This window comes from Argentina silus (genome assembly GCF_951799395.1).
Source record: "Argentina silus genome assembly, chromosome: 4".
NCBI classification, from domain to species: domain Eukaryota; kingdom Metazoa; phylum Chordata; class Actinopteri; order Argentiniformes; family Argentinidae; genus Argentina; species Argentina silus.
The window spans coordinates 13,284,592-13,295,476 of record NC_139658.1 but is presented as its reverse complement, the minus strand read 5'-3'; the positions used below and the strand labels follow the sequence as shown (position 1 = coordinate 13,295,476).

At 40.7% G+C, this 10,885-nt stretch overlaps 2 protein-coding genes across 2 annotated transcripts; one reads left to right on the top strand and one right to left on the bottom strand.

Annotated features, from left to right (window-relative positions):
- Positions 1 to 454: 454 nt before the first annotated feature.
- On the bottom strand, positions 455 to 2,388 carry blcap (bladder cancer associated protein). The gene is made up of 2 exons (XM_083668319.1): positions 2,308 to 2,388; positions 455 to 1,495 (listed from the first exon to the last, which is right to left on the bottom strand). Exon 2 carries the CDS (start codon positions 1,335 to 1,337, stop codon positions 1,074 to 1,076), a length of 264 nt encoding a protein of 87 aa, XP_083524445.1. The 5' UTR covers positions 1,338 to 1,495; positions 2,308 to 2,388; the 3' UTR covers positions 455 to 1,073.
- A 2,607-nt stretch (positions 2,389 to 4,995) lies between these two features.
- On the top strand, positions 4,996 to 5,769 carry tmem74b (transmembrane protein 74B; the record flags this gene model as incomplete). The annotated part of the gene is made up of 1 exon (XM_083667725.1): positions 4,996 to 5,769. The coding sequence occupies one exon, from the start codon at positions 4,996 to 4,998 to the stop codon at positions 5,767 to 5,769; it is 774 nt and encodes a 257-aa protein (XP_083523851.1).
- Between the last annotated feature and the right edge of the window lie 5,116 nt (positions 5,770 to 10,885).

The window sequence follows — 10,885 nt, the reverse complement described above, 5'->3', positions numbered from 1 at the left end:
CTGGATAGCCAGCAGTAAAATGGTGACCTTTCCTAGTGGGACATCACACTGGGCGAGAGTTAAAAATAAACCAAAACCTTTTGATCAAGAGCTCATTAGCTAGCTGGAGCAGGGGGTTTCTTTACAGCCTGTTTCAACATGAAAATCAATGTTCATCCCAGATACTGGACTCCAGACGGTATGCTGTTATTAAAAAGAAATTAACATATCGATGACTTTCAGAAAACAATCACATTCTCTCATTTATGAGACTTTGTGAACAGGCTCTGAAAATAACCCTGTTTTTTTATTTATTTTTTATTTCTATCGAATAAAGCCTTTTGTTTTTGGTCTTGCTGAATAGCAAGAAGGATGCATAGACTTAGACACACAGTGTGTGACGGATAAACATGGATAACGCCTGCAGTTCAACATGAAATCTAAAAGTACAGAGAAAACACACAAGGCCAGGGCATCATGCTCAGTGTGATAACACCTTAAACACCTTCAGAGGATGAACTTTATTAAATTAAAAGCAGTGACAGCGGTCGAGCTCTGCAGCGGAAGGTGACAACGTTACAGGTTCAACAACACTCTTCTGCTGTGGAAATCCACAAAGAACTCAAACAGGTACACAGTAGATTCACTTCCGCCTTTCTGCTACCTTAACACAAAATACTGATAGTCAGCATTTTCACAACAACACCAAGTCATACTATCACTCACATACACGCACACACTCACACACATTCAATTTTCTACCCTTTGGAAACTTTCAGCATTCTGTAATTAAAATATGTGTATTAACACGACATATGAAAAACTCTAAAGGCAACCCATGCAAATGTTTAGATCCGATGAGTCCAGGGTAGTGTGGGAGGGTACATTCACGCAAAACCAGGGGAAAAGAGGAGGGGTGGAGCGCAGTAGTGGAAGTGATGGGGTGGGAAGGGTTGGGTAGGCCATTGGTGGGAGAGACTTGGTTTCTCAGCATCTTACACAAGTCTCTGGTTAGGAGGAGGGGTCTTATTGACAGCCTAGATACAGATTGTCCAGGGTCCGTGTGCTCCTCTTGTGAGAAGTGGAGGCAATGCTTAGGTGCCCACAATACTGGGGTCGTGTGCTGAGTCTGGCAGTGTTGAGTCGTGGCAGTGGTACAGGAAGCAGTTCCCCCAGCAGCTGTAGCAAATGAGGATCAGTGCCGCCAGGAACACTAAGGCACAGATGGTACATGGCTTCCTCTCCAGAAGGAAGCTGAGCAGGTAGAAGCCCATGAACATCGAGTGGTTGAACCACAAGGCCGGGTTCAGGGGTTTGGGGATGAGGAGGACAGGGAGTAACCACTGCAGGCAGTACATTGTCTCTGAGGAGGTAGGTGGTAAGCACACCAAGCTCGATCAGGTGGCCACAGGGCTGGGTGGAATGACACGCACACACACACACACAGACAGGGGAATCCTAACCACCGCTGCAGCGACGTGGGAGCGGGTTGTAGTTTGTTACCATCAGGTCAGGCCTGAAAGGAGAAAAGGGATCAAATAAAATGTGCAGTTACACCATGCAATGCAACGTACCGAGATGTCATCAACCATATGAGTGCTTTTATCTTGCTGAAATGTCATCATAAACCAACTAGCAAGCGATGTATTTAAAACAGCAAAAACATTGACAGCGAAGTCCTGTGTGTAGTCCAGACAGTTGGTAGAGCATGGCGCTAGCAACGCAAAGGTTGTGGGTTCGATTTTCACTGGGTTCATAAACCTACACAAAAAATAACTAACTCACTGAAGTATAAGTCACTTTTGATTAAAAATAAAAACGCATACTAAATGGGATATATAGCTTTCTACTCTGAGAGCAGGTACCTAGCTAAGTTAGTGCTCGACAGCAAAGCATATCTAAGCTAGCACTTAGCTAGTGCTAGTGGCCAAGGCCTAGCCAACTGAAGCTAATTAGAGAGCTACGCTAGCTAGCTTAGATACGTGAGCTTTTATAAGGCGGAAAGTTAGCTAGCATTTCATCAAACAGTGGCAATAATTGTGTTAACACAGACTACCTTTTTCACAATGCAGTAACAAGCAAGCTCACTAGCTAATCAATTGTATTGGCTAGCTTAGCTAGCAACGTGAAGAGTCTTGTTGGTGACTTTACAGTCCGTTAGCTAGCACGTAGCAGCTAACGTCAGCTTAGCCAGTATGTAGCTAATGAAAACGTCTGATGACCCTACTAAGCACGGGGTGTGTAACGATATTTCAAACTATATTTCATATATGAATGCGTTATTTGCTCATGTATAAATATAATTAATACAATCAAATCAAATCTGACCTGCCATTTTCCAGGTTCATTCTTGATCAAGCATACTGCTCGACTCCATTGCTGCCCAATCGACTGCGTAGCTTTAGCATTATGAGTCAAAGGACCCGAAATATGTTACGCCTGAATTTAAACTACTACAATTATTCGCATACTGCAGAATGAATTAAAAGCATGAACTTGTCATACATGTATTGTCTGATATTGTAGATGTTGTATCACACAACTAATTGCCTCCTTGATACACTGTAGATGAATTAAAAGTTATTTTCCGGCTTTATTCTAAACATCCTTACTTAAAAGCCCAAAATGCTGTGAAAACAGTACATGAAAATAGGCACAGCAGAGGCATCATGGTAGGCCTATCAGCATCTTTTCAAAATCGATTTTATGTAAACATAACCGCTTGCTTTGTAAAAAATTTAAATAAATAAAAGGGAAAGGAAAGGAAAGTCATAATAAATAAGATGTAACTTATTTGTTTAATAAAATCTATTTAATTTCTGGAATCAAGATGTTTACAGATGTGGTGCAGCAAGCTTAATTTACACTAATTTTAGAAAGCTATAGGCTTACTCTACAATAAGCCAATCAACAACCTAAAGGAATGTAACTTACTATCCTTTAGATTTCTTGTTTTATATGAGTATCTTCCATTATGATTGTCATTTGATATTGCACTCCCTAACACAACCAACAACAACAACAACAATGGTTTCAATTTAGTGATGAATAAAGTCATTGAAAGGAGCTCAGTGAAGGCAATTGTATAAATGATGCATATCCTACGCTTGATCCCCCAGTTTCCATGGCAATCCCACCATTTCACTCCTTGACGCTCCTCACTCCCTGAATCCTAATAAATGCAACAATTACATGGTATCAAAGTGGTGAAATCCGAGGATATCCCTACAATATCTAATTGAATATCTTGTGAATTGTTAGTGACGTTTCGGGTAGGCTATAGGGAGGATACACAAATATGTGGTGTTGTTGCGACAGGTTACAGGTCTACGAGCATGAGGCCTAGATGAGGCAAAGGAGAAGACAAATTAACTAAATGATTTTTAAAACATTTTTATTGAACTTTTATTCCATTGAAGCCATTTGTTGTATTGGTCTAGTTTGTTTAATAGGCTAAGAAATGGAAGGAACCATACTTAAGGACCAAAACCTCAGGCAAATCCCCGGTGGAGGTGATTGTCACAGCTCACTACAATCAGTCGCCCTGAAAGTCGCCTGTTTAATGGCATAATTGCACGTCGCAATCTACAGTATTGGATTGGACTTGATTAGCCTTGGCTCGTCACATTCTGACCTTGGTTATGCTAAGTGCAGTTAAAACACATCTGAGATGGTCTTTAACAGTTCACAGCGAGCACAAAAATGGTAAACCTAGATTTTGCCTCAAAATGGTAAACCCTAGTACTCCGCCTGTATGTCGCTCGATCCGGGTCCTCCATCACAACGTCGTTGCCCGGCTATCATTTACCCAAGCGCGCCTTATATTACGCGATGGGGAGCCTATTTGACTCAGATAAGAAAGAGCGTATAGCGGGTTATGCTTTTAATATGTCATGACTGGTATCGCTTCACTTAAGCGATGCGCTCGCTTTCAAACACCAGTTCCACAGCACGGTTATTTGCGCATGGCCATTCCAAGGTCTCTCGCTGAGGTTTCCCTCGCAACACCCGGCATCTCTGCACTACAACAATCTTATCGCCGGAGCATCAACACCTGGAGGTATGTGTTCTCTCGTGTCTTTAATATGGGGTGTGACTTTTTTTTTAATGAAAAGGTTATGCATCAGTAGGCTAGCATATATAGTAGACAGTCTTATTACAGTACGCTGTATTGCATTGCACCTTATCTACCACTCAGTTAAAATACTCTAATCTCGCTGAGTTATCAGAAATAGACGTTTTTTGTGATGAGGATCAAGGTCATCCTATTGGTTGCGCGTTGTAGCGTATTTCGAAAAGGAGAAATCTCCCCTGGACCAACATAGCAGGTATAGGGTTGATATCTAAATCATTTAGGCTATATATAGTCAGTAACCTGTAGTTGAATAATTCTGTAATCACAAATAACCTTGATCATCTAAAAATATCGACCTCAATTGACAGATTGCTCTTTGATAACTACGATTCCTATGTCAAAGTTGTTAAAGCGTGGACTCTTCACCCGTTAGTTAGTGATCCGAGCAGCTGTGTAGAGTCGCTAGATGTTGGTGTTTCGTCGAGGTTAGAGGGTGTGTGTGTGTGTGTGTGTGTGTGTGTGTGTGGTCTCATATAGTCTTATCATGAAAGTAAATGTGTGTTACATGTTTGTCGGTAAATGGCTTAGAGGCTTTAAACATGTCTAAGATATTATTTGAGGGCATCATTCAGCCTTCAATGTGACAATGCCCTTCGAGACAGTGGTTTAATGGCTCTATATCCACACCACCGCCAACACACTTAACAAACGTATATGCCACTGTTTACTATCGAATTCAGGGCTTGATAGGCTATTTTATAGCTTTGTATATTTTCATTCTGATTGCATTTAGATTGAAGACAATATTGCATTCAGATGGAAAGCCACAGCGTGTGTGCTTGTCAATTGTTTTGCATAATCTGACATTTTCCCCTAGATGTTCGTCAAAAATAATGAAGGGCTGCATATTCTAACGACATGAGCGCATCGACTGAATTTCGATGGAGTCTTATAACGCCCTAGAGCTCCGTGAATTGGGGGATGGGAGCAGCAAACACGCTGCCCACCAGACCTCTACAACTCCGCGACAAGCTGAGCCGTCAGGACCTCGGACAGCGGCCAGCGCCGGCATCGAGAATGCCTCCTATCAGGACGAGGAGCACGAGACGAGGTTCAATGACCACGTTGGGCCCAGTACAAGTGTTCCTCGGTCCACATCTACCGACAGGGGTTATCAGTCCCACCCCCAACCTTTCCAGAGGGACCAGCTATCACCTCACTCTGAGGAGGGCCAGGAGATTGACTTCAACGACCATTCCGTCGACTATGGGTTTATCTTTGCCCTTGTGTTCCTTGTGAGTGGAATAGTGCTGGTGGTCATTGCCTACACCATCCCCAGAGAGGCTAAGGTCAACCCAGACCTGATCTCCGCTCGTCAGATGGAGAAGCTGGAGATGTACTACGCCCAGCTGGGCTCCCATCTGGACAAGTGTATCATCGCAGGCCTAGGACTGCTGACTCTGGGGGGCATGCTCCTCTCCATCCTGCTCATGGTGTCCATATGCAAAGGTGAGCTTTACCGCCGGAGAACTTTCGTCCGTCCCAAGAAGACGTACGGGTCGATCAACCTGCGGATGAGACAGCTGGGGGAGGGCGAGGGGGGTGAGTCTCTGGTGGAATGTGAACCCAGCCACTCTGGCTCCTCAGTGCCGACCACAAGTACACACGGAGCCCAGGTGCCCGGCGGGAGTCAGCAGGAGCAGCACACAATCTGAGCACAATGCTAGAAATACAGACTATGTCAAGGTTTGTAATCATTGCTTGATGGGGCTTTGGAAAAGTGGAGAAAGAAAGCCCTAATGTGGATAAGAGCACATCTGAGGAAAACACACATCATAGAGAAATGTATCGTCTGCCCCCTGATCCAATCAAAGACTATCATAGGCTATATGAAAAGCACAGGTGAGGTAGTCATAATCTACTGTATATCACATCGTAAATCAACAAGACAGATGTATTATATGTAAACAAACATTGTTGCTATTATAATGTAAGGATACAATTATGCCTTAAAAAGTTACACGGTCACTGTAAATTATGTTCACATCTGCTAACATGCAAAGCTCTATCCTGTGAGCCTATAAGCCAAGGTAAACATGTAGCAACACATTGACCCTTAAAATACCCAGTGGACTTGGTCTTGGCAAGCATACATAGCAACACTAACACAATCTCAACATAGTGAAATGTTTAGAACTTTATGTAACAGAGACCCTTTGCCAGGTTTTTTGCAGAACCTGTGAGATAACACAGAGGATTTTATTTCATAATGGTGCAAATATATATAGGTACCAGATGAGTAGAACCAGCAACAGTTTAAACTCTGAAACATATGTTTAGTAAAAAGTCCACAGACGCTGTCCGTCATGCAAGACATTGACCAAATAGGAGAAGGAGAGAGTCCCTTGTTTAAAACAGTGAAATGAAACAGCTATTATAGACTATTTCTGCATATATATATATATCCTTAGAAATATATAAAATCCATTCGGTGAAACAGATATCATGGAGGTCTTTATTAAGGTCTGCTGTGGAGCTGGAGCCAGACCTGTGCTCTGTGCCTCTCTCTCTCTTATCCCATCTCTCTCTTTCTCTAAAAGTTGGTAACAATTGACATTAAGTTGTTAAGTTCTTCAACTTTTGTAGTTATGCTGCAATTACTCCACCATCATTGCACTAACATGTTATTGCAATGAAGTTGAGCTTACTGTAAGTACGATGCAATGTGTTCATACAGTACAACATTGTTACTTGAGTAATTACATTGTCACTAAACAGACATTGAGCATCTTAAAGGGATGTTCCACCCAATTATATATTTTTCCTGGTTTGGCCCTGACCTAGCTGATTCACCCAGATAGATTTTAGCTACATGTTTTGCTTCCTTAGATACTGAGTAGTCATATTTTGGGCCTTATAGGGACCCATTCATTCTGGAAATATGTTGAAAACACTGCAGACTCTCCAAATTAAGTAATACTATGACAGAATCCCCCTCTGAAGATGTCGTCTACATTTGATTTTTGAAAAGTCACTTTACTACATTGTAAACCACTTTAGCATGTTGTTACTATGACAACACAATGCATGTATTACAGTGTAGTTTTGCGTAGCCATACCTCCAAATTGGAGGTCTGGAGAATTTTAGAGTAGCCATACTGGCTTGGATTGAACTAGACAGAGCAATGGGAGAATGTGCTCGCAATTTCATTGGATGTTACATGAGAACCAAGAACCCTTCTGTTTTTTTTAGAGCTCCGCTCTGCTCAAGGTATTTAATTGGTTTTACGTGTCACAAAGTGTCACTCATTTCAAACAGGTTTCCACCACTCCTTAGTAGCCACTTTCCGCAAATGATTTTCCCAGACTTTCCAAACTAGGAAAGGTTAATTATAGTGTAAAAAAGTGAATTCTCTGAAAGAATAATGCAGACAAAGTCTTCATAGAGGGATTATGTCATAATGTGAGTTGGATTGGAGTGTCTGTAAGGTGTTTTGGACATATTCCAGAATGAATGGGGCCCTATCAGTATCTAAGGAAGCAACATATGTAACTAAGCACTGTCTGGGCCAAACCAGGGAAACAAATGTTTGGGTAGAACATTCCTTTAATAAAAGTGTTACCAGCATGTTATAAAGCAGCATATTACTCACAGTACTATTTACTACTGTACATATATTCACAATAATACACCTTTTGTCCAAATTAAATATTTTACATTCCTATACAAAATGCGTGTCCAGATATCAAAAGAGAAACCTATAACCATATAAAGAAAAGAGTAAGACTGACGAAGTAATGCACAGGTTAGAATATGTTTGCTATACATTTGTTTTTAGAGCAACCAAATGAGATAATTTCTATGGGTTCAGAAAGCACATCAAAGATGAATAGCTAAGGCTCCTTTAAATATGCTGGAGCTGAGGATATTAGCCTTGTGTCTCATAATTCAACTGTGAAGTTAGGACACAGGTTGTACCATTTATGTAAGCAACATACTCACATGCCAAGGATCAGTCTTGTAGGCCAACATGAATGTAAGAATTCCAATTCCACAAATAACATAGCAGGGGTCAACTGGTCTAGACAGAAGAGGCTACTCTGTCTGTGTACTTGGAAAGGAGCAACATGTTTCTCTGAAATGATATTAATAGTAATATGCTGTATGCACTAGTCAAATACTATATACATAAGCTACATAGGCCTATGGACAGTTGACAGTTGTTTCAACATTGGGTCACAGGTTGTATTATATTCAAAATAAGTATACATTAAAATATATCAGAGAAACACATTTACAGATCTTTATTGACCATATGCAAGATCTTTTCCAACAAGAATCAAAAATAAACTTCACCGGACCTGACCTCCACTGATGCTGCTTTTTATGTCATAACTAACAGAGCATTTTACATTGTTGATACGCGCAACGTGGTTTGGCCTTAAATATCAGTTCAAAGTTTTATAGTGGTTGTGTACTTTGGCTTTTTCTTATAATGGTGTTTTTAACAATCAATACAATGTTTGTAGCTTATGACCAAGAGTAATGTCGCATTGATAGTTATGAAAAAGAGGGTCAATAATTGAATGTCCATGTGAAGCTGATTGTGTCCAATGAATGTTACAGTGGGTTATGTTGTACTGGTAGGGGGATGTAGTGTCATTCAAGAGATGTTCTAGTCAACACAGGTCCTGATACAGTAGATATTCAGTTATAATACTTGAATAAATGCACTTCAAAAAGCATATGCACAACTGTAATACACTACCTTGTCACTCAAGGACCATGAATGAATGTAAAACATATATTAATTTACGAATGACAGTGACATCACAATAATGCTTACAAGTTCACATATATTACGGTTGATGCAATATCCCACTCTTGGGGTTTGACCATTGAATGACAGGTAGCATGATGTTATCTTCACACAGAGATACCAAGTACTCACTTGATCACAGTCACAACATTTGATACTGTAAATCCCAAACATTCCTGTTAGTTTTGACAGAAACTTATCCTCAATAAGTCTTACAAAAGTGAATAGAGGGGTTACAAAATGGTTGTGGATACATCCAGATATGTTAGAAAGTTGACTTATGTTACTGTTATTCAATCTTTTGTATCTATAAACCTTTGACAATGATGAATATGATCAGCACAGCAAAATGAACTTGCATGACTGAGACATGATTGAGATACCAGTGAATACTATAGACTGTTTGACAATATACTGTATGTCTCATAATTGAACAGCACAGTTATGCAGTGACTTTAGGGTGGAATCTAATGTGGTGGTAGAAAATAAACAGAGAAAGAGGGTTGTTGAAATCGCATGTGTATTTTGTCAGATGTTGTGAATGTCCAATGCCTCATTTATGTAAATATCTAAGAGCTGTATATGTGACGATTTTTAAGAATAATTTCAATGTGACAAATAAATTTTTGGTTGCTGTTGTTTGTAATTCATTGCATCAGCCAGTCTTTACCCCTTCCCCCCCCCCCCCCCCCCCTCTCTCTCTCTCTCTCTCACTCTCACATTTCAGTAGTTGGCTACTCTTGTCGCTTATTAGCTGAACATCAACCTATCAACCTGCAGGGCCATCTGTAGATTTGTAAACAAGACCTGCCAATGATGGAAGGGGCTATCTGATTAGCGGCATTAGTAGTGACAGGATATCTCACTGGTGGAATTGATAGCAGTATCGTATTGTTCAATCTTGAATACCTCAGTTTATTAATATAGCAAGATTTAGGCATTTACTGTACTGTACATTATTGTGCTTTTAAAGGCTTTGTACACATTTTGCACATTTCCTCCCAATACATTTCCTCCACATCTCTTGTCAGATGTTGTCATGGGTCACTGATTCAGGAGACATTGCATTATGGGGAAATAGGTATGTTACCTTTAGTTTCCATTTTTGAATATGACAAGGGCTAAGTTCAAATAGCATTAGAAGGTGAAGAGGCCTTGGATTTACCATGTCTGACAAGTTTAACTCACTGATTCTATTACAGTGGGCTCTGGAGCTGCAGATAAAGGAACATTAGCCCCAGCAGCGTGACAGACCATTTCAGAGAGGCAAAATCTCAATGGAAAACCTGGAAATACTATCAAGTTAAGTGAATGCAGAATGCCGCCCCACAATTGATACTTTACATCTGTCAGTTAATCCTCTGTTTGATTCATACTGTACACCCAACCCATTGGTGGAGCACCCTGAGTTTATTTGGGGAAACTTTACTAACAGCCTGCTGTTCCAATGGATTTGTGAATAAATTTGTGAGGATAGAATGTCTAGGATACTTCAAGGTGTGCTCTTTATACACATTGTAAGTGTAATATCCAAATTGATATTTTGGATGAATAAGATCAAAATAATAAAAAAATATATATATATATTTCCTATTTTCATAAAATGTAAGAACCAACATTACATTATGGCAGTGTCTTGGAATACATCCCATACAACACGATTGAAACCGTAAACAACCACTTCCACTGCAAGAGATGTGCAGACAACATAGAATAGGTGAGTGTTCTTTTTCCGTCCTGTCAGCATCACTACAACTATGTTTCAGAGATGGCAGAAATCACAGTAAAATCAATGCAATGACATTTAATGATGAAAGCTGTTGGGTTGGAGAAGGATGCACTACTTTGGTCCAGGGCCAGAGATGGGTCACACCCAACCCCTCTCCACAGCTGTCACATCTCTTCTTCCCAGCCTGGACACAGACACTACCCCCCCTCCCCTACACAATGGACCTAGACAGCCCCCTCCCCCATCACACCTCTCTCCATCCAGGAGAGAGACATCAACAAA

Bases quoted from the DNA above. Each gene is read 5' to 3' on its own strand.
- blcap (XM_083668319.1), bottom strand. From the start codon at position 1,337: ATGTACTGCCTGCAGTGGTTACTCCCTGTCCTCCTCATCCCCAAACCC.